Genomic DNA, 21,259 nt, shown 5'->3' on the forward strand with positions numbered 1-21,259 from the left:
TGCTTTATGAGGAACCTCATTTGGAACTTCAGGCAGAAAAAACTTTGATGGCACTATCTCAGGGGCAAGACGAAGCTGAAGTTTTCTGCCAAAAATTCCGTAAATGGTCTGTGCTTACTCAGTGGAATGAGTGCGCCTTGGCGGCAACTTTCAGAGAAGGTCTCTCTGATGCCGTTAAGGATGTTATGGTGGGGTTCCCTTTGCCTGCAGGTCTGAATGAGTCCATGACAATGGCTATTCAGATTGATAGGCGTCTGCGGGAGCGCAAACCGGTGCACCATCTGGCGGTGTCTATGGAAAAGACGCCAGAAAGTATGCAGTGTGATAGAATACTGTCCAGGAGCGAGCGACAGAATTTTAGACGGAAGAATGGATTGTGTTTCTATTGTGGGGATTCTACTCATGTTATATCAGCATGCTCTAGGCGTACAAAGAAGCTTGATAAGTCTGTTTCCATTGGCACCATTCAGTCTAAGTTTATTTTGTCTGTAACCCTGATTTGCTCTTTGTCATCCATTGCCACGGACGCCTATGTTGACTCTGGCGCCGCTCTGAGTCTTATGGATTGGTCCTTTGCCAATCGTTGTGGTTTTGATTTAGAGCCTTTGGAGACTCTTATTCCTCTGAAGGGGATTGACTCCACCCCATTGGCTAATAATAAACCACAATACTGGACACAAGTAACCATGCGTATCAATCCGGATCACCAGGAGATTATTCGTTTCCTGGTGCTGTATAATTTACATGACGATTTGGTACTGGGATTGCCATGGTTGCAGTCTCACAACCCAGTCTTGGACTGGAGAGCAATGTCTGTGTTGAGCTGGGGATGTAAGGGTATTCATGGGGACGTACCTTTGGTTTCTATTTCGTCGTCCATTCCCTCTGAAGTCCCTGAGTTCCTCTCTGATTATCAAGACGTCTTTGACGAACCCAAGCTTGGGTCGTTACCTCCGCACCGTGAGTGCGATTGTGCCATAGATTTGATACCGGGTTGTAAATATCCAAAGGGTCGTTTGTTTAATTTGTCTGTGCCGGAACATGCTGCTATGCGGGAATATATAAAGGAGTCTTTGGAAAAGGGACATATTCGTCCATCTTCTTCTCCCTTGGGAGCTGGGTTTTTCTTTGTCTCAAAAAAAGACGGCTCTTTGAGACCATGTATTGATTATCGGCTTCTGAATAAGATCACTGTTAAGTATCAATACCCATTGCCATTGCTTACTGATTTGTTTGCTCGTATAGAGGGTGCTAAGTGGTTCTCTAAAATTGATCTTCGTGGGGCGTATAATTTGGTGCGGATCAGGCAGGGGGATGAGTGGAAGACCGCATTTAATACGCCCGAGGGCCACTTTGAGTATTTGGTCATGCCTTTTGGTCTTTCTAATGCCCCTTCAGTTTTCCAGTCTTTTATGCATGATATTTTCCGCGATTTTCTGGATAAATTTATGATAATATATCTGGATGATATTCTGATTTTTTCTGATGACTGGGACTCTCATGTCCAGCAGGTCAGGAGAGTTTTTCAGGTTCTGCGGTCTAATTCTTTATGTGTGAAGGGGTCTAAGTGCGTTTTTGGGGTCCAGAAAATTTCCTTTTTGGGGTATATTTTTTCTCCCTCTTCCATTGAGATGGATCCCGTCAAGGTGCAAGCTATTTGTGACTGGACTCAGCCCTCCTCTCTTAAGGGTCTTCAGAGATTTTTGGGCTTTGCCAACTTTTACCGCCGATTTATTGCTGGTTTTTCGGATGTCGTTAAACCACTGACTGATTTGACCAGACAAGGCGCTGATGTTGCTAATTGGTCCCCTCATGCTGTAGAGGCCTTTCAGGAGCTTAAGCGCCGTTTTGCCTCTGCCCCTGTGTTGCGTCAGCCTGATGTGAATCTGCCTTTTCAGGTTGAGGTTGACGCTTCGGAGATCGGAGCTGGGGCAGTGTTGTCGCAGAAAGGTTCCGACTGCTCCGTTATTAGGCCTTGTGCCTTTTTTTCTCGCAAATTTTCGCCCGCAGAGCGGAATTATGATGTTGGGAATCGGGAGCTTTTGGCCATGAAGTGGGCGTTTGAGGAGTGGCGCCATTGGCTCGAGGGGGCTAGGCATCAGGTGGTGGTATTGACTGACCACAAAAATTTGATTTATCTTGAGACTGCCAGACGCCTGAATCCTAGACAGGCGCGCTGGTCTTTATTTTTTTCTCGCTTTAATTTTGTGGTGTCATACCTACCGGGTTCTAAGAATGTTAAGGCAGATGCCCTTTCTAGGAGTTTTGACCCGGACTCTCCTGGTAATTCTGAACCCACAGGTATCCTTAGGGAGGGAGTAATTTTGTCAGCCGTTTCTCCTGATCTGCGGCGGTCCTTGCAAGAGTTTCAGGCGGATAGACCGGATCGTTGTCCGCCTGATAGACTGTTTGTTCCGGATGATTGGACCAGCAGAGTCATCTCTGAGGTACATTCTTCTGCATTGGCAGGTCATCCCGGAATTTTTGGTACCAGGGATTTGGTGGCAAGATCCTTCTGGTGGCCTTCCCTGTCACGAGATGTGCGAGTCTTTGTGCAGTCATGTGACGTTTGTGCTCGGGCCAAGTCTTGTAGTTCTCGGGCTAGCGGACTGCTGTTGCCCTTGCCTATTCCTAAGAGGCCTTGGACACACATCTCGATGGATTTTATTTCAGATCTGCCTGTTTCCCAGAAGATGTCTGTCATCTGGGTGGTCTGTGACCGTTTCTCTAAAATGGTCCATTTGGTTCCTCTGCCCAAGTTGCCTTCTTCTTCTGAGTTGGTTCCTCTGTTTTTTCAGAATGTTGTCCGATTGCACGGTATTCCTGAGAATATTGTTTCTGACAGAGGTACCCAATTTGTGTCTAGATTTTGGCGGGCATTCTGTGCTAGGATGGGCATAGATTTGTCTTTTTCATCTGCTTTTCACCCTCAGACTAATGGCCAGACCGAGCGGACTAATCAGACCCTTGAGACATATCTGAGGTGTTTTGTCTCTGCTGACCAGGATGATTGGGTTGCTTTTTTGCCATTGGCAGAGTTCGCCCTCAATAATCGGGCCAGTTCTTCCACCTTGGTGTCCCCGTTTTTCTGTAATTCGGGGTTTCACCCTCGATTTTCCTCCGGTCAGGTGGAATCCTCGGATTGTCCTGGAGTGGATGCGGTGGTGGAGAGATTGCATCACATCTGGGGGCAGGTTATGGACAATTTGAAGTTGTCCCAGGAGAAGACTCAGCGTTTTGCCAACCGTCATCGTCGTGTTGGTTCTCGGCTTTGTGTTGGAGATTTAGTGTGGTTGTCTTCTCGTTTTGTCCCTATGAGGGTCTCTTCTCCTAAGTTTAAACCTCGGTTCATCGGCCCTTATAGAATATTGGAGATTCTTAATCCTGTTTCTTTCCGTTTGGACCTCCCTGCGTCCTTTTCCATTCATAACGTTTTTCATCGGTCGTTATTGCGCAGGTATGAGGTACCTGTTGTACCTTCAGTGGAGCCTCCTGCTCCGGTGTTGGTTGAGGGTGAGTTGGAGTACGTTGTGGAGAAAATTTTGGACTCTCGTGTTTCCAGACGGAAACTCCAGTATCTGGTCAACTGGAAGGGTTACGGCCAGGAGGATAATTCTTGGGTCAATGCATCTGATGTTCATGCTTCTGATCTTGTTCGTGCCTTCCATAGGGCTCATCCTGGTCGCCCTGGTGGATCTGGTGAGGGTTCGGTGCCCCCTCCTTGAGGGGGGGGTACTGTTGTGAATTTGGATTCTGGGCTCCCCCGGTGGCCGCTTGTGGAATTGGACTTGTCATCCTCTTTCCTGTTTCACCTGGTTCCATCAGTAGTGGGTGTCGCTATTTAAGCTCATTTCTCTGGTGGTTTCTTGCCGGTCAACAATGTTATCTGATGCCTCTCAGTGCTTGTTCCTGCTTCTAGACAACCACTAGATAAGTTGGACTTTTGTCCATGTTTTGTTTTGCCTATTTGTTCCAGTTCACAGCTGAAGTTTTGTTACTGTGTCTGGAAAGCTCTCGTTGATCAGGGATTGCTACTCTGGCGTTATGAGTTAATGCCAGAGTTTAAGGTAATCTCTGGATGGTGTTTTGTTAGTGTTTTTCTGCTGACCATGAAAGTATACTATCTGTCTTCTGCTATCTAGTAAGCGGACCTCAAATTTGCTAAGACTATTTTCCTGCTGCGTTTGTTGTTTCATCTGAACTAACCGTCATTATATGTGGGGGGCTACTGTCTTCTTTGGAATATTTCTCTAGAGGTGAGCCAGGTCTTATATTTCCCTCTGCTAGCTATTTAGGTCTTAGGCCAGAGCTGGGCATCTAGCTATAAATAGGAAATGCTACCTGGCTATTTCTAGTTGCGCGGCAGGCTTAGTTCATGGTCAGTATAGTTCCATCTTCCGAGAGCCTGTCCCTCTATAGGCTTGCTATGATCTCTGCCTGCAGAGATCCTGACAGGGACCCCCCTGAATCTTTCCCCGCAACACCCTCTGCCACAGGATGTTGCCTGGTTCCAACCCAGTCAGCTTCTAACTAACTTCCTATCCAACCCCCAGTTTTACCAGATTGTGAGGAGTGGCCTAATACATAGTACCGTTTGCTCCCCCTGGCGGCCAGACTGTGAAGTGTATTGGTGTCTGTGATACCTGGTCAGGTGAACTCCTTAAGTGCCATCAGACGTACCATCACTCCCCTTAGCGGCGGAGCGTCAGTACTGCAACGACCAGGACCCTGGGGCACTGCACTCCCCCCCGGTTAAATTCAGTACTCCCGGACTGGGAAGAAAACAACAATACATGTCAGCAAAAAGACATACAAATTTTGAAATGCAATAAACAAGTAATAAGTAATAATAACAGTGCTTCCCTTTATGGGAGGTGAGGACTCTTGAACGTTACAAACAAAACATGGTTAAATATTTTAAATAACTCCTATTACCCAGCCGGGTATTCTACTAAGTGCAAATTCTGAACAATAATTTAACTTTGCCTTTAAGGACGTATAAGCTGGATCCACTAAAGGCCTACTATAAAACTCTAAAATATAAATTAACTTTTTCTTTATTTTTCTCTTCTAAGTGCAATACTCTTCTTTTTCACTCTCTGATGTTCCATATGCAGGACCGCATGTCTATCTGCCCAGGCCTACTGCCTCTTCTCTTAGTACAGGATCACTGAGCCATCTCTCTATAGCTCCTAGGAGGACTCACTCTCTACCCCTATGGGTTTACTTCCTGTCCTCAATCTCTAACAACATTATCAAACATTTTCTATAACTATCTAGCTAACTACATATTACTCCTATGTAAAACATTATTACTATCCACTTTCTTTTAAGGCAACATTATACATGAAGTGCAACTGGTGAACCTTCCTTTTAAGAGGGAACCAAGTCTCTTTGAGGTAGCGCAACTTCTCAAGTCGCGAGTCTGTGTACAGCAGGAACTCCTGTACTGTTTCCAGGAACAGTTTCTTCGAAAAGAGTCCGTTTTTCTTGTAAAACCAGTAGGGGGCACCCTTAATAAGGTGCAAACTATTTACAAGGCAGTTTGTGAACCATTCACCGTCCATGATTCGGTAGTCTTTATAACATGGGTGAACAAGGAGCAAAAAATAAAATAAAAACAAAAATAAAAACAATAGGGATCCCGGGTAAACAAAGGGATTCCTTTAAGAATAACCCTAGTCGGGTTTAAAGTAGCAAAAAGCAGGGAAACAAACAGTTAACTATTTACATACTTGTGGTTCCGAGGTTTATCCTCACAGGAGGTTACATTGCATCAGCTGGTGACGGACATTCTCCGTCCGGTAAGGCTGCGGTCCTCTGTCCTCGGCGGATGCAGAATCAGTATCATTGATTGGTCTCCCAGACACGGTCAAATCACCCGGTGTCTGGATTCGAATGTCGGCTGTAGTTGCAAGTTCAGTAGCAGCGATAATACACACCGTGGCGACAGTAGTGGCGTTGGTCAAACCCGGGTTAGTCGTAGTCGGGGCAACAGGTGGCGCTACTGCCGGCTCGCATCGTTGGACGTCTCGAGCGCACCACCCCTGCGTACTCTGGTGGCGAGTGTAGGTCACCTGGTCCCCTTTACATGGTAGCTGATTGTCACATCTATTGCGGAACGGGGTTTTCACATTGTAGCTGGTAAAGAAGATTTCAGTCGGCAGTCCCGGTTCTTGTATGGAGCCCCAACCCCGCTTCGGGTGAAAGGCTAGCACAGTCCCCTGCCTTACCGAGTTCCTCCTGTTGTGTTCAGTCTTTGGTCTTGGTACTTTTGGTGGGTCATTTGGTTCTGTCTCTTTTTGGTTTTGCCATTGTCGAATTAAGCATTGCTTATACTGTTCCCAGGTGAGCGCAGCAATGCTGAGGCCCTCCTGCCTGGCCCCATCCGGCCCGATCCGTGGGGTGTCCCACTGGAAGATCACCCCCTGAGCTCACATCTAGCGGTTTCCCCATCGTGGTTGGTAACGGAGGCACCAGCTTCTCCATGGTGCCTGGGGTTAGCACTACCAGCTCAGCGGTGAAAACTCGGTTACAGGAGCCGGGTTGGTCGGGGGAGCAGGATCGGTCGGGGGAGCAGGGACGCTTTCCATACCTGCGTCTGATGTGATTCCACCGATGTCGATCTGTTCCGTTGACAAGGACGCTGGAATCGGCTGCAGCCCGGACCGCGGTTCTTCCAGGGCGGCCTCCTGGCACAGCTCCGACTTCCATTGCTTCGCATCGGCTGGCTCCATATTCGAGATAGGCTGGCTCGGCTCCGCCGCCTGTAGCTCCGAGAGGTCCGGATCCTCCTGCTGCGGTGGGTTCGGATCCGTCTCCGGTGGGCGAGGACAGGCCGGGATCACTTCGCCATCGCTGCGGGACTGGTCACCATCCCTGCTCCGGGATCTTCGGTGGTACATGCACGTTGCCCCTCCATTTTCTGAGGGCGTAGCTTCTCCTTCCTCTCGTTCCCGCCGTTGCAAATCAGGGGGCGGTTCTCCTCTGCTTCTTGGCAGGTCATCTCGCAGCAGTAGTCGGAGGGGGCGGTCGCCACTTTTGGCGCCGCTTTGATAGTCTCCTCCCATGGCACGCCCTTCTTCTTCCTCTGCGCTCCCCACGGCGCTGCAATGGCGGCGGTTTTGGCGGGAACTTTTGGCGGCAAATGGCAATCCACAGTCTTTGCAATAAATCACAGTTCAAGCACAATTCAGACACAGTTCCAAGGCACACATGACCTGATTCTTCAGGCTTAAGTAGATCCTGTTCGTGACGTCAGGTTGGAGCGCCCCCAGACGCAGGGCCGCGGGGTACTCGGTACCGGGCCTCTCTGTCTCGGTCCTGGGGTTGTCACGGTGGCTCGACCCAGTCCGTGACCCTGCTAAGGGGCGTCCAATGAAAGATGAGATGATGGTGTGTGGTGTAGGTCGCGGTGAATAACGAGGACACAGGGTTGCAGTCTCTTTACCTCTTTACTGAAGGCTTCAGGATCCTCAATCCAGAGTACTGCTAACAGGGCTGGCTGAGACCGGCCGGTCTGAAGGCACCTCCAGAGTTCCCTTTGCAGGTGGAAATCGGTGCCTACCTTCTAGCGCCTGTGTGTTGTAGTACCTCGCCTGCTGAGCACCATGGGATAGTCCTCACAACTGTTGTGTCTGTTTCTGATGTTCTTTCTCACAACTTGTATCTGTTCTGATGTTCACCAGATTGTGAGGAGTGGCCTAATACATAGTACCCTTTGCTCCCCCTGTCGGCTAGAGTATGAAGTGTATTGGTGTCTGTGATACCTGGTCAGGTGAACTCCTTAAGTGCCATCAGACGTACCATCACTCCCCTTAGCGGCGGGGCGTCAGTACTGCAACGACCAGGACCCTGGGGCGCTGCACTTACCTCTCCCTGCTCCACCACTGTGTAGTCTGTGCTGTTAAATCCTTCAATGGCACTGCCAATACAAATTTGTTGAAATTATAGATGATAGTTAAAATATACAGGGGCCCTGGCCGCCATTTAGACCAGTTAATACTTTGCGCCTACTACCACTGTCTGCTACTCAGCAGAGGAGCCCAACCCTGTACCTAGCTATGCCACCTGTTTATTTATGAACAATTTTTTAGCAGACATTTGGCCCACTTTATTATTTGGGGCTACTAACAGTGCCTGCCACTCATTACAGTTTTCCTCCACTGAACAAAGCAATGCCGCCTGTTTAGTCCTGTTACCAATTTTGAACTGCATTTAGCCCACTTTATTATTTGGGCCTATATCTGTGTTTCCTCCTCATCCTGCCCATTGCCCAGCCACTGCTAGATGAGTCTGCTGGTACATTGACCCAGACCACTACATTCCCCTTGCACTCTACACAGCCAGAATCTGACCCTGCTGAAAGTCAGGTTCCCCTTCCCGCATACTATACCACCTTACATGGGGACAAAAAGGAAGGTGCAGATGAAAGTGCAGGTTCCTTCATCAGGTGGGGGGTAGCATACTCGTTGGTGACGTCACTGGCACAGGGCCCCTCATAGTACGCAAAAGTGTCTCTGCCAGTGGGAGGCGCCACCCGCCGCCAAACACACCGCCGTACTATGAGGGGCCCTATGCCAGTGCCAACGAGTGGGCCCCCACTGCTTGCTCAGGATCACAGCACTTGCAAAGTTGAAATACTTACCTCTCCCTGCTCCACCGCCGTGATGTATTCCGCGTTTCCTGGGCCCAAGAAAAACTTGAGCCAGCCCTACCCCCCCACAACTTTAGCCAAATGACCCCCAGTTTTCAATGCCTAACTATTATTATAAAGTAAATTAAGATTGACAAGCTTAATTAATAAGAATTGATGTTTTTGGCATTAAAATGGGCACTGTAGGTGTTTTCCTGTCCTCCACTCACTGCCGACTTTGATTCCCCATTGACTTGCATTGGGTTTCGTGTTTCAGTCGGCCCCTGACTTTTCGCAATAATCGGCCGATTTCACCCGACCCGACTTTTGACAAAGTCGGGTTTCGCGAAACCCAACTCGAGCCGAAAAAAGTAAAAGTCGCTCAACTCTAGTGGGAGGAGATGAGCTGCAGTGGTCTGTCCCATAGACTGAACACTGAGAGGGGGGTCCCTGCTCTTTATTCACTTTTTGGCTCACAGACACAAGCTGCAGCATTATGGCTAACGTACTACAGCAGAGCTGAGCTGTCTTCGTCTGAATCAAGCCCTGATGTGAGACAAAACGCTTTTTACAGAGCTCTGCACCATATTTCTTTCTGTCTGTTCCCTTCCCTGCACCTCTCTTTCCTCTCCCCCATAGATGATAATGACCTGCCTCACATGACACCTGCAGTCCAGCTTCTCTGAACAAGAAAGAATTATGGTAACTGCTCTTTCACAGTGGATGACAAGCAGGGCTGGTTTTAGATAGTGGGGCCCTGGGCAAAACTTTAAAGTGAGGCCCCATATGCTAACATATTGCAACGTCACACAGCAACATTTCTGTTGTATTACATGCGCTGAGTTAATATTGAAGTTGTTCGATGCTTTTTTCCTGGCCTCTTTATATAGGCTGAGGAAGAATATGGGTACATATAGTCCTACTCAGATTATACTGCATCCCCCCCTCATAGAGTATACTGCAGCCCCCTCATACAGTATAATTCAGCCCCCCTCATAGAATATACTGCAGCCTCCCTCAGAGTACAATGCAGCCCCCTCATACAGTATAATGCAGCCACACACAATATAATGCAGTCCCCCCCCCACACACACACACAACATAATTCAGACCCCCACACACAGCATAATTCAGCCCCCCCACACACAATATAATGCAGTCCCCACACACAGTATAATGCAGCCTCCCACACAGACACAGTATAATATAGCCCCCACACAGACAGTATAATTTTGCCCACACATACACTATAATGCAGCCCACACACTATAATGCATGCATACACACACACACTACTAACCTCTCCTGCTTGTTCCCCGCTGCTCTGGCTTCTGCAGAACATCTCATCAGCTCCACTATGGCACCCACTGAGTCAATGGCATAGGGGAGTGATGAGAGAGGGAGTGTCATCTGACGCTATCTCCTCCATCACTACTTTCAACTGTGATGCCGATAAGTTGAATGCGGGGAAGGGGACACTGGACCCCTCTTGCTCACCGGCCCCATAACGGCCACGTGTGCCGCTGTTAGTGGCATGCCACTGGCTGGGGGCCCCTGGAGGAGTGGGGGCCCTAGGCAGTTGCCTGGTCTGCCTGCCCCTAACGTCGGCCCTGATGACAAGTTCAGGAGGCGGAGGTGAAGGGAAGAAGTGTCAGAGGTAGGGGAAGGAAGCTGAATTCTCTGATAAGATACATTGCAAAGTTTCTTGGAATCACCTATACTATTGATTTAGGCAAAGTTTGTTGAAATTACAGTTTCATTTTAATCCCTTAATGACCAGGGATTTTTCAGTTTTTGTGTTTTTGTTTTTTTGCTCCCCTTTTTCCCATAGCCATAACATTTTTATTTTTATGTCAATATGGCCATGTAAGGGCTTGTTTTTTGCGGGACAAGTTGTACTTTTGAACGACACCATTGCTTTTTATGTACTCGAAAATGGGAAAAAAAAATCCAAGTATGGTGAAATTACACAAAAAGGGCAATTCCATAGTTGTTGTTTTTTTTTTTTTAGGAGTTTAATTTTTGTCATAAAATGACAGTGGAATTTAACTAGTTAACAGCTGCAGGTGGAGATCGCGATTTCACCCACGGCTGTTGTGAGTACATGTCAGCTGTATAGATCAGAAAACTGGAGCAAAAAACAGATAATCAGCACAGCTGCGATGTCAAGGGAGTGCAAATTGTACCTTCCCAGGGATCTTTGGGTGCCAACCCATGTGGGAAAAACACAATGACACAGTCTGTATCCAAAAATAAGAAATAAGGGTGGCACTCACCATCCTAGTAAAAAGTCCTTTATTCGGAATCACATTATGGGACCTGTAGAAGCTCATAGCAGCAGGAAACGGCCGTCGTCCGTTGTTTCACCATACAAGACTCTCCTGCCTCTGCTTTTATAATGTGAGTCCAAATAAAGGGCATTTTACTGGGACGGTGAGTGCCACCCTTATTTCTAGTTTTTGGATACAAGCTGTGTAGATCAGCTGACATGTGCCCGGAAAAGTGCGGACTCAGAGCCGGCACCAAACAGAGGGAGTTCAGCGTGGGCATATTATTACGCCCAACGTCGGAAAGGTGTTAAATGCAAAAAAAGTTGTGAAATGTCCTCTTTAACTGGGAAAACAAAGTCACTGAGGTTTGTGATACATTATGCTTATGATACCAAATATTACCTCTGTGTATTCTCTCCTAGGTAACCGACAAAGTACTTCTGCCGAACAAACAGGTACATGAGGCCAGCAAAGGCTGCAGGTGCTAAAATACCAAAGAAACAAAATGTTAACAGGCAGTTTAAATGTGGTCTTACAAGAACATGCAGGAAATATTGCTAGCACTTTTTTTGTTCTTACATAGATAGGATCTGCCATGTCGCTCAGACCACACATGGAAGCCCTCACCATCTCCTGTCACCTCTAACTCAAAACGTTTCTCGAGCCTGCCCTTTCCTCAACCAGGAGTCAAACAAAATGCTTATATGTGCCATCATATCCCAATTAGTCTACGACAGCATCCTCCTCTGTGACCTTCCCTCTGGCACTCTTGCACCCCTCCAATATACTCTCAACTTTCCCCCATTGAATAGGTTGTAAGCCCTCATGGGCATCGTCCTCTCTCCTCTTCTACCACTTGTTTTATTATCTACAGTTGAAACTAGAGGTTTACATACACTATATAAAAAGACACAGCTGCATGTTTTTCTCAATATCTAACATGAAATCAGAAGAATCTTTTCCCGTTTTAGGTCAATTAGGATTACCATAATTATTATTATTTGCCAAATGCCAGAATAATAAGAGAAGAATAATGAGAGAGAGAGAATGTTTTAAGGCATTGTTATTACTTACTACAAAGTCAAAAGTTTACATACACTAAGATTACTATGCCTTTAAACAATTCTGGACTGCCCATATGATTATGTCATGTGTTTGGAAGCTTCTGATAGTTAGTTTGGCAATATCTGAGTTAGAGACACACCTGTGGATGTATTTTAATGCACACCTGAAACACACTGCTTTGTGTAGCATCATGGGAAGTCTAAAGATATCAACCAAGATATCAGGAAGAGAATTGTGGATTTGCACAAGACTGGGTCATCCTTGGGTACAATTTCAAGATTCCTGAACGTGCCTCGTTCATCTGTACAAACAAGATAGGAATGCCCAGCCATCATACCGCTCAGGAAGGAGACGGGTTCTGTGTCCCAGAGATGAATGTGCTTTGTTCCGACATGTGCATATCAACCCAAGGACAAAAGCAAAAGACTTTGTGAAGATGATGGCAGAAGCTGGTAAGATTGTGTCAATATCCACAGTGAAACGAGTACTTTATCAACATGAGCTGAAAGGCCACTCTGCCAGGAAGAAGCCATTACTCCAAAAGAAACATATAAAAAAAGATTAATGTTTGTAAATGCACACAGGAACAGAGACCTTCATTTTTGGAGACGTCCTGCGGTCTGATAAAACTAAAATTGAACTTTTTGGGCATAATGACCATAGTTACATTTGGAGGAAAAGGGAGATGATTGGAAGCCTAAGAACACCACCCCAACTGTGAAACACGCGGGTGGTAGCATTATGTTGTGGGGTTATTTTGCTGCAGGAGGGACTGGTGCACTTCACAAAATAGATGGCATCATGAGAAAATAAGATTATGTGACAATATTGAAGCAACATCTCAAGACATCAGCCAGGAAGGTAAAGCTTGGGAGGAAATGGGTCTTCCAAATGGACAGTGACCTGAAGCATACTGGCAAAATGGTAACAAAGTGGCTTATGTTTTAGAGTGGCCATCACAAAGCCCTGATCTCAATACCATTGAAAATTTATGGGCAAAGCTGAAAAGGCCGGTGCGAGAAAGGCAACCTACAAACCTGGATCAGTTACACCAGTTTTGTCAGGAGGAACGGGCCCAAATTCCAACCAACTATTGTGAGAAGCTTGTGGAAGGATGTCCCAAATGTGTGACCTAAGTCATTCAGTTTAAGGGCAAGGGTACCAAATACTAATGAAATGTATGTAAACTTTTGACTTTGCAGCAAGAAGTAAAAATGCATTAAAACATTCTCTCCCTCTCTCATTATTCTGGCATTTGGCAAATAATAATAATTATGGTAATCCTAACTGACCTAAAACAGGAAAGGTTCATTTTGATTTCATGTCAGATATTGAGAAAAACATGCAGATGTGTCTATTTATAAAGTGTATTTAAACTTCTGGTTTCATCTGATTCCCATAGATTGTAAGTCCAGGGTCCTGTCCCCTCTCTACCAGTCTGTCTTTGTAAATTTGTTTACTGTAAACGATATCTATAACCCTGTATGTAACCCCTTTCTCATGTACAGCACCATGGAATTAATGGTGCTATATAAATATATAATAATAATAACTGTAGCAACGTCTCTATATTGTCAGTTGTACCTGCCTAAATTGGACTATATGTATTCAAAATACCAAAAACACCAAGTTTATTTTACCTTGGCTACAGAGGACACCAGCGCACCACAACACGGCTAGGAATGTAGGGTATGCATCAATGCAGTTTTGGCTGAAAAAGATGGAAAAAACATGCAAAATGTGTCAATAAACTGTATACTACTATAAGATAACGTAAGGATAAGTTAAGATAACGCTCAGCTGACAGCTATTCCAATTATCCCAATAACACGCTGGCCAAGTGTGCACGCTTTTTCAATGGGGAGACACGGTAATAGCGGCAAGTGAATAGGCATGTTATCATTCGACATGGCGGATCCTTCATTTTCCCCGACATCTGCCTTCAGGAGTCTGTTGACCCCCATAAATACTAGATGACGAATCCTGATAAAATTGGTGCTTTCTGAAAACGATGTGATAATGTGTATAATACATGATGTGGTCAATTCTAATCATAATGTGCTAGTGCATTTTTTCATAATTATCTTCCAGGCAATGCAAAGTTACACATTTTTCTAATATACAGTACTTCATTACCCTATGCTGCTTCCTTCTCTTCCAAACACTATACTGCTGCAAGTGCAGTAGGCCATATTCACACAATCTATATGCTTAACTTTCCGCATCTGACCTGTTCCCCATCCCCATACTTAGACCATTTGATTATAGGGATTTTGCTTAGCAGCAGTTAAAAGCAGCTTTTAAGGAGCAAGAATTGGTCATTGAAACAGCATGGCAGCTCAGTGTTTGGGAGAGAAGGAAGAACATATGGTAATGAAGTATATTACAAAAAATTATAACCGTGCAATGCCTGGAGTATAATCTACTAACTAAATCTGCACCACTTGAATAAAATTTGATACAAATTTGATAAATCAATAATGCATATAAAGCATATAGAGACTCACTTTGCTGTGTACACTTTCTCAAAGGCAGCAGAGCCGGTTCTCTGGAAGCTCTTGGAGTGCTGACTCTTAGATTCATGCTCCACTTTGAATGCAAAAAAAACTAAAATATGGAAAAAAATGTCATCATAAATATCGTTCCATGACAAATTATACATATATATAAATATTTTTTTTTTTATCCCTTATAAGGTTGCCGTCACACTAGCAGTATTTGGTCAGTATTTTACATCAGTATTTGTAAGCCAAAACCAGGAGTGGAACAATTAGAGGAAAAGTATAATAGAAACATATGCTCCACTTCTGTATTTATCACCCACTCCTGGTTTTGGCTCACAAATACTGATGTAAAATACTGACCAAATGCTGCTAGTGTGACGGCAGCCTAATTATTTCATGTAGACATCCGAATCCACAATCCTGTGGTTTTAAATGGAATCTGTAACCAAACTTTTGCTGCCAAAACTTAGAGCAGTAAAATATGGAGGCAGAGACCTTGATTCCAGCAATGTATCACTTAGGCCTCTTTCACACTTCCGTTTTTACAATCTGCACAGGATCCGTCAAAATGTTGAAATGACGGATCCTGTGCTGATTGTAAAAAACAGGTGCACTGGGCCCGTTTTTCTGACGGACCCGTCGAGGCTATGTGCACCTGTTGTGTATGCGTCTTTTCAGCGGTTTTCCGCTGCGAAAACGCATACACAACACCACCCAGGTTAAAAATAATAAAACATTTTTAAAAAAAATCGCAATATTCTTACCTTCCGGCGTCCCGCACAGCATTACCGATGCTCGTGATGATCCCAGCAGCTAGCGTTCCCAGTAATGCCTTGCGTGCAATGACCTCTGATGACGTGCGGTCTCGCGAGACCGTGACGTCACTCATCGGGTCATTTTGCAATGCATTACTGGGAATGGCAGCTGTCGGGAGCATCGCGAGCATCAGTAACGCTGCGTGGGATGCCGGAAGGTAAGAATATTGCGATTTTTTTTATTTTTTAAATTATTTTTTACATTATATCTTGTTACTATTGATGCTGCATAGGCAGTATCAATAGTAAAAAGAGAGAGAGCGAGCGAGAATTTCCCTGACTGGAAACTCTTCCACGCATGCTCAGTTTCAAAAGACGGAACCCTCCGCTGGATTCCTGCTTTTGACAGTCAGCGACGGATCCTGCGTCCATAGGCTTCCATTATAGCCAACGACGGGCAGCACAGGACCCGTCACTGAGCGATTTTCCGACGTGCAGAAAAAATGTTCCTCTGTGCATTGTCCCCGCCCAACGGACAGCGATTTTCCGACAGATGCCGTGCACGACGGATGAAACAGATGGCCAGCCATCACAATCCGTCGCTAATACAAGTCTATGGGAAAAAACAGGATCCAGCAGAAAAATTTGCTGGATCCTGTTTTTTCAAAAATCCACGGATTTCGACGGGAGCTCAAAAACAGAAGTGTGAAAGAGGCCCAAGTGTTGTATGTTTGATAAAATCCATGTTTTATCTGCTGCAGATCTAGCAGTGCCCTGAATGCTGAGCTCTGTATAACTCTGCCCACAGCTTTCTGTGTACACTGTGCATAGTCAGAAAGCTGCCAATCAGTATTTGCGAGTGGGGTTATACAGAGCTCATGAATATGGATGACTACGTGTTTACCAGTCCTCTAGTGATAATTTCCTGCTGATAAAACAGTGATTTTATCAAACTTACAGCAAACAGCTTAGTAAGTGACACATTGCTGGAATCAGAGCCTCGAAATCTACATTACGACAGCTATCATGATACTATCACAGTCTCAAATGAGGATGGTGCAGTAGCTCGGACTCCGCTTGCAAGCAGGAATAAATTTAGCATAAATGTCCTGTAGCCACATAGCCTCAATGCACAGTTCTCAGACAGGACTCATCAACTTCACTCAGGAGAGCAGGATGTTTTCTACAGCGGATCCGACTACACCAGGTTATCACACACCCACATGTGACTCCCAAACGGGGGCAAATCCCAGCACAATTTATAGCCTGGGCCATTGGAGGACCCTCTGATAATGGTGGAGGTTCCCTTTGAAAGTAACTTAGCACCTTGCACTGGATGAATAACTTCAATTACATCCTCTAGTCTAAACATTATAAGAAACCCACCGGCACCCTCTGACTAGGACTTACGCCACTACCTAATATTTTGGCATGTTTTTAATAGCCCCAATAACATCTCCTCAGACTATTCTACCATACTTAACATTCCCAGTCTGATGAGAAGTTACACACATCATGTCCGCTGTCTACTTACTGTTCTGGATAACGCTGATCAATGTCACAATTACTAGGAGGTCAATGTTCCCGATGATTTCTTGATTCATTTTTGCAGAAAGATACAGATGATGTCTTACAGATCAGTGCCAATACTTTACTGTGCGACGCGGATAGTGCTTTAGAAGAGGAAAAAGAAATAGAGGAAGTTCATTTACTTATCTTTATCATTAAGGATCTCGGCTCAGGCGGAACTATCTTGTACACTCATGATGAAAAAAATTAGGTGGAACATTTGACATTTCCTAAGTTTTCTCCATACAGGCTTCAAAGGGTTAGAGGATTGATCTTTCGCTGGATGAGCACATCCTCCGATCGTCGCTGCTCCACTAATTCTAGAAGAGGTTTCCTTTTTTATTCTATGTCTCTCCATTCAAAATTTATACCCATGGTAATAAAGAGCAAAAGATATGCAAATTTTCCCTCCAGAGGACTTCTCTGTGGGCATATGCTTTTTCTCCTCTATGATACTAGCCAATCCAAACACTGCCTTGCCCACATAGAAGGTCACAGCCGCAGTCTGGTTTAGCGTATTCTCCTGGGAACTCCACAGTCGCTGTAGCCCTTCCTGCTATTGGAACGCTGAAGCTCATTAGAACAGTAGCACCAGAACTATCAGTTGCATTTAAAGGGTTTATCCAGGACTATTTTATTAATATGCTACGGGTATCGGAAAATTGCGCAATTTTTTTTTTTTTTTTTTAGCAAACGTTGGAATTTTTTTTCACCACTTAGATAAAAAGGAACCTAGACATGTTTGGTGTCTATGAACTCGTAATGACCTGGAGAATCATAATGGCAGGTCAGTTTTAGCATTTAGTGAACCTAGCAAAAAAGCCAAACAAAAAACAAAGGTGGGATTGCATTTTTTTGCAATTTCACCGCACTTGGAATTTTTTTCCTGTTTTCAAGTACACGACATGCTAAAACCAATGATGTCGTTCAAAAGTACAACTCGTCCCGCAAAAAAACAAGCCCTCACATGGCCAAAAAAACAAAAAAGTTATGGCTCTGGAAAGAAGGGGAGCGAAAAACAAAAACGCAAAACCGAAAATAGCTCCGGTCATGAAGGGGTTAATATATTACATATTTCCTTTGTATTTTAGGCAACATATATATGGAGCGCCCCCAGACGCAGGGCCGCGGGGTACTCGGTACCGGGTCCCTCTGTCTCGGTCCTGGGGTTGTCACGGTGGCTAGACCCAGTCTGTGACCCTGCTAAGAGGCGTCCAATGAAAGGTGGGATGATGGTGCGTGGTGCAAGGTGCGATGAATAATGAGGACACAGGGTTGCAGTTTCTTTACCTCTTTACTGAAGGCTTTGGAATCCGCAATCCAGAGCACTGCCAACAGGGCTGGCTGAGACCGGCCGGTCCGAAGGCACATCCAGAGTTCCCTTTGCAGGTGGAAATCAGTGCCTACCTTCTAGCGCCTGTGTGTTGTAGTACCTCCCTGCTGAGCACCACGGGATAGTCCTCACAACTGTTGTGTCTGTTTCTGATGTTCTTTCTCTCTCCGTCCCCCAGATGATATGGCTAGGATGCACCCGTATGACGGGGTAGGCCTGGAGTTATTCTGGGACCCTAGCGTCGCCCCTCTCCCACAATTGCCTCTGTTGTCTGCTTAGGTGATTTAGGTGAGACAGCCAACCTAGAGTTAACTGTCCTGCCACTGTTTGAAGTAATGCTTGGAGCCCAATACTTCCTCGGCGTTCCGGCCACCGGCTATGCGCCTCAGTAGGATGTTGCCACGGTCTTAGGGCACGACTCCTACTGGTTCTTTTCTCCTTTGTGCTGTGATCTCGTTTCTCACTTCTCCACAATAAACCTCGCTTTGTGTCCTTTCTTAGGATGCCGCCGCAACAGGTGCAGGCGTGGCTCTGTAACGATCTGTCCTTTTCGCTAGGCCACTGTCAGGATCCCAGCCCTGACAGAGACCCCCCTGAATCTTCCCAGGAACTCCCTCTCTCACAGGATGTTGCCTTGGCAAAACCCAGTCAGCTTCTCTCTAACTTCCTATCCAGTCCCCAGTTTTACCAGAGTGTGAGGAGTGGCCTAATACATAGAACCCTTTGCTCTCCCTGGTGGCCGGAGTGTGAAGTGTAATGTGTGACTGTGATACCTGGTCAGGTGAACTCCTTTAGTGCAATCAGACGTAACATCACTCCCCTTAGTTGCAGAGCGACATCACTGCAACGACCAGGACTCTGGGGTGCTGCACTCCCCCCCGATTAAATCCAGTACTCCCGGACTGGGAAGAAGAACAACAATACATGTTAGCAAAAGACATACAAAATTTTGAAATGCAACAAACAAGTAAATTTAACAGTGCTTCCCTTTATGGGAGGTAAGGACACTTGAACGTTACAAACGGAAACATATTTACTTAGTGCTTAAGATTCTAAATAACACTCATGACTAACTCGCCTATAAATAACCATCATTACCCAGCCGGGTATTCTATCTATTAAGTGCAAACTTTGAACAATAACTTAACTTTTCCTTTAAGGGTGTATAAGCTGAACCCACTAAAGGCTTACTATAAAACTCTAAAATATAAATTAACTTTGTCTTTATTTCTCTGACTTTGAACATGCAGGACCGCCTGGCTACTGCCTCTTTTCTTCTATAAGCTCAATTTTTATTCACAGTATAAGATCAATCAACCATCTCTCTATGGTTTCCAGGAGGACTCACTAACCCCTACGGGTTCAATTTCTTTCAACTCTTTCCTGTCCTCAATCTCTAGTAACATCATCAAACATTTACTATTATTTCTTAAATAACTACACACTATCCATTACTATTCAACATTCTCAACATTCTAACATTATACTTATGTGCAACACATGAACATTCCCTTTAAGAGGAGACCAAGTCTCTTTGAGGTAGTGCAGACTCTCTATCTGCAAGTCCGTTTAAGGCAAGAACTTCTGCGCTGTATTCAAGAACAGTCTCTTCAAAAAGTTCTCCTTTTTGTAAAACCAGTAAAGGGCACCTTTAAGAAGGTGCAAACTATTTACAACACAGTTTGTGAACCATTCACCGTCCATGATTTGGCAGTCTTTGTAAACAATGATGAACAAAAGCAAAAACAAAACAAACAAAAAAAAAAACAATAGGGATCCCGGGTAAACGAAGGGATCCCTTTAAGAACAACCCTGGTCGGGTACTAGCAGCAAAACAGTAGAAGGCAAACAAATAACTATTTACAGTTTCGTGGCTCCAAGGTTTATCTTTACAGTAAATTGCAAGACACCAGCCGGTAGCGAGCACCTCCTGACCGGGAAAGCTCCGGTTCCCTGTTCTTGGCTGATGCGGTGTCAGTATCGGTGGTTCGTCTCTCAGGTGCGGTCAGGTCACCCGGTGTCTGGATTCGAATGTCAGCTTTGGTTGCAAGTTCAGTAGCGGCAATAATACACACAGTGGTGATAGTAGTAGAATTTGTCAGGTCAGAGTTAGTCGTAGTCAGGGCAGCAGGGGGCGCCACTGTAGGCTCGCATCGTTGGACATTCCGAACGCACCATCCCTACGCACTCCAATGGCGAGTGTAGGTCACCTGGTCCCCTTTACATAGTAGTGGATCATCACATCTGTTGCGGAACGGGGTCTTCACATTGTAGCTGGTAAAGAAGTTTTCAGTCGGCAGTCCCGGTTCTTGTATGGAGCCCCAACCCCTTTTCGAGTGAAAGGCTAGGACAGTCCCCTGTTTTACCAAGTCCTTCTTACCGCGTACAGTCTTTGGGTTTTGTACTTGCGGTGGGTCAATTTGTTCTGTCTCTTTTCGTTTTTTCCAGTGTAGAATTAAGCATTGTTTATATTGTTCCCAGGTGAGCACAGCAATGCTGAGGCCCTCTGGTCTGGCCCCGTCTGGTCCAATCCTTGGGGTATCCCATTGGAAGATCACCCCCTCTGAGCTCACATCCAATGGCTCCCCCATAGTTGTCGGTAATGGAGGCACCAGCTTCTCCATAGTGTCGGGGGTTATCACTACCAGCTCAGTAGAGAGGAATCGGTCATTGTCGGGACGGGGAGCGGTCACGGGAGCAGGATCGGTCGGGGGAGCAGGGGCGCTTTCCATACCTGCGTCTGATGTGGTACCACCAATGCCGATCTGTTCCACTGATGAGGACACTGGAGTCGGCAGCGGCTCGGACCGCGGTTCTTCCAAGGCGTCCTCCTGGCACAGCTCCGACTTCCATTGCTTCACATCGGCTGGCTCCATGTCCGGGATAGGTTGACTCTGCTCCCCCGCCGGCGGCTCTGAGAAGTTCGGGTCCTTCAGCTGCGGTGGGTTCGGATCCGCTTCTGGCCGGTGGGGATAACCCGGGATCACGTTCAGGTACTCGCAGGTCACCTTCGCTGTCTTGAAGTCGGCAGCTGCACATGCACCTGGCTCCGCCATTTCTCGGGGTGGCCAGAGGCTTTTTACAGGGACTCCAGCACGCCCCGGCCCCCACAAGTTGCCACCGTGCCT

The 21,259-nt window shown here is 45.9% G+C and overlaps 1 protein-coding gene across 1 annotated transcript in view; it reads right to left on the reverse strand.

Annotated features, from left to right (window-relative positions):
• Positions 1–16,922, reverse strand: part of ALOX5AP (arachidonate 5-lipoxygenase activating protein) — a 34,324-nt gene extending 17,402 nt beyond the window's left edge. Inside the window, exons 1-4 of the mRNA XM_077298269.1 lie at positions 16,764–16,922; positions 14,478–14,577; positions 13,611–13,681; positions 11,308–11,389 (exon numbers count right to left, since the gene is read on the reverse strand). Coding sequence (XP_077154384.1) covers positions 11,308–11,389; positions 13,611–13,681; positions 14,478–14,577; positions 16,764–16,833 — 323 coding nt within the window. The 5' untranslated portion in view covers positions 16,834–16,922. The remainder of the gene's footprint in view (positions 1–11,307; positions 11,390–13,610; positions 13,682–14,477; positions 14,578–16,763) is intronic.
• Positions 16,923–21,259: the final 4,337 nt, after the last annotated feature.

The sequence above is a fragment of the Ranitomeya variabilis genome, chromosome 3, assembly GCF_051348905.1.
Source record: "Ranitomeya variabilis isolate aRanVar5 chromosome 3, aRanVar5.hap1, whole genome shotgun sequence".
Taxonomy (NCBI): domain Eukaryota; kingdom Metazoa; phylum Chordata; class Amphibia; order Anura; family Dendrobatidae; genus Ranitomeya; species Ranitomeya variabilis.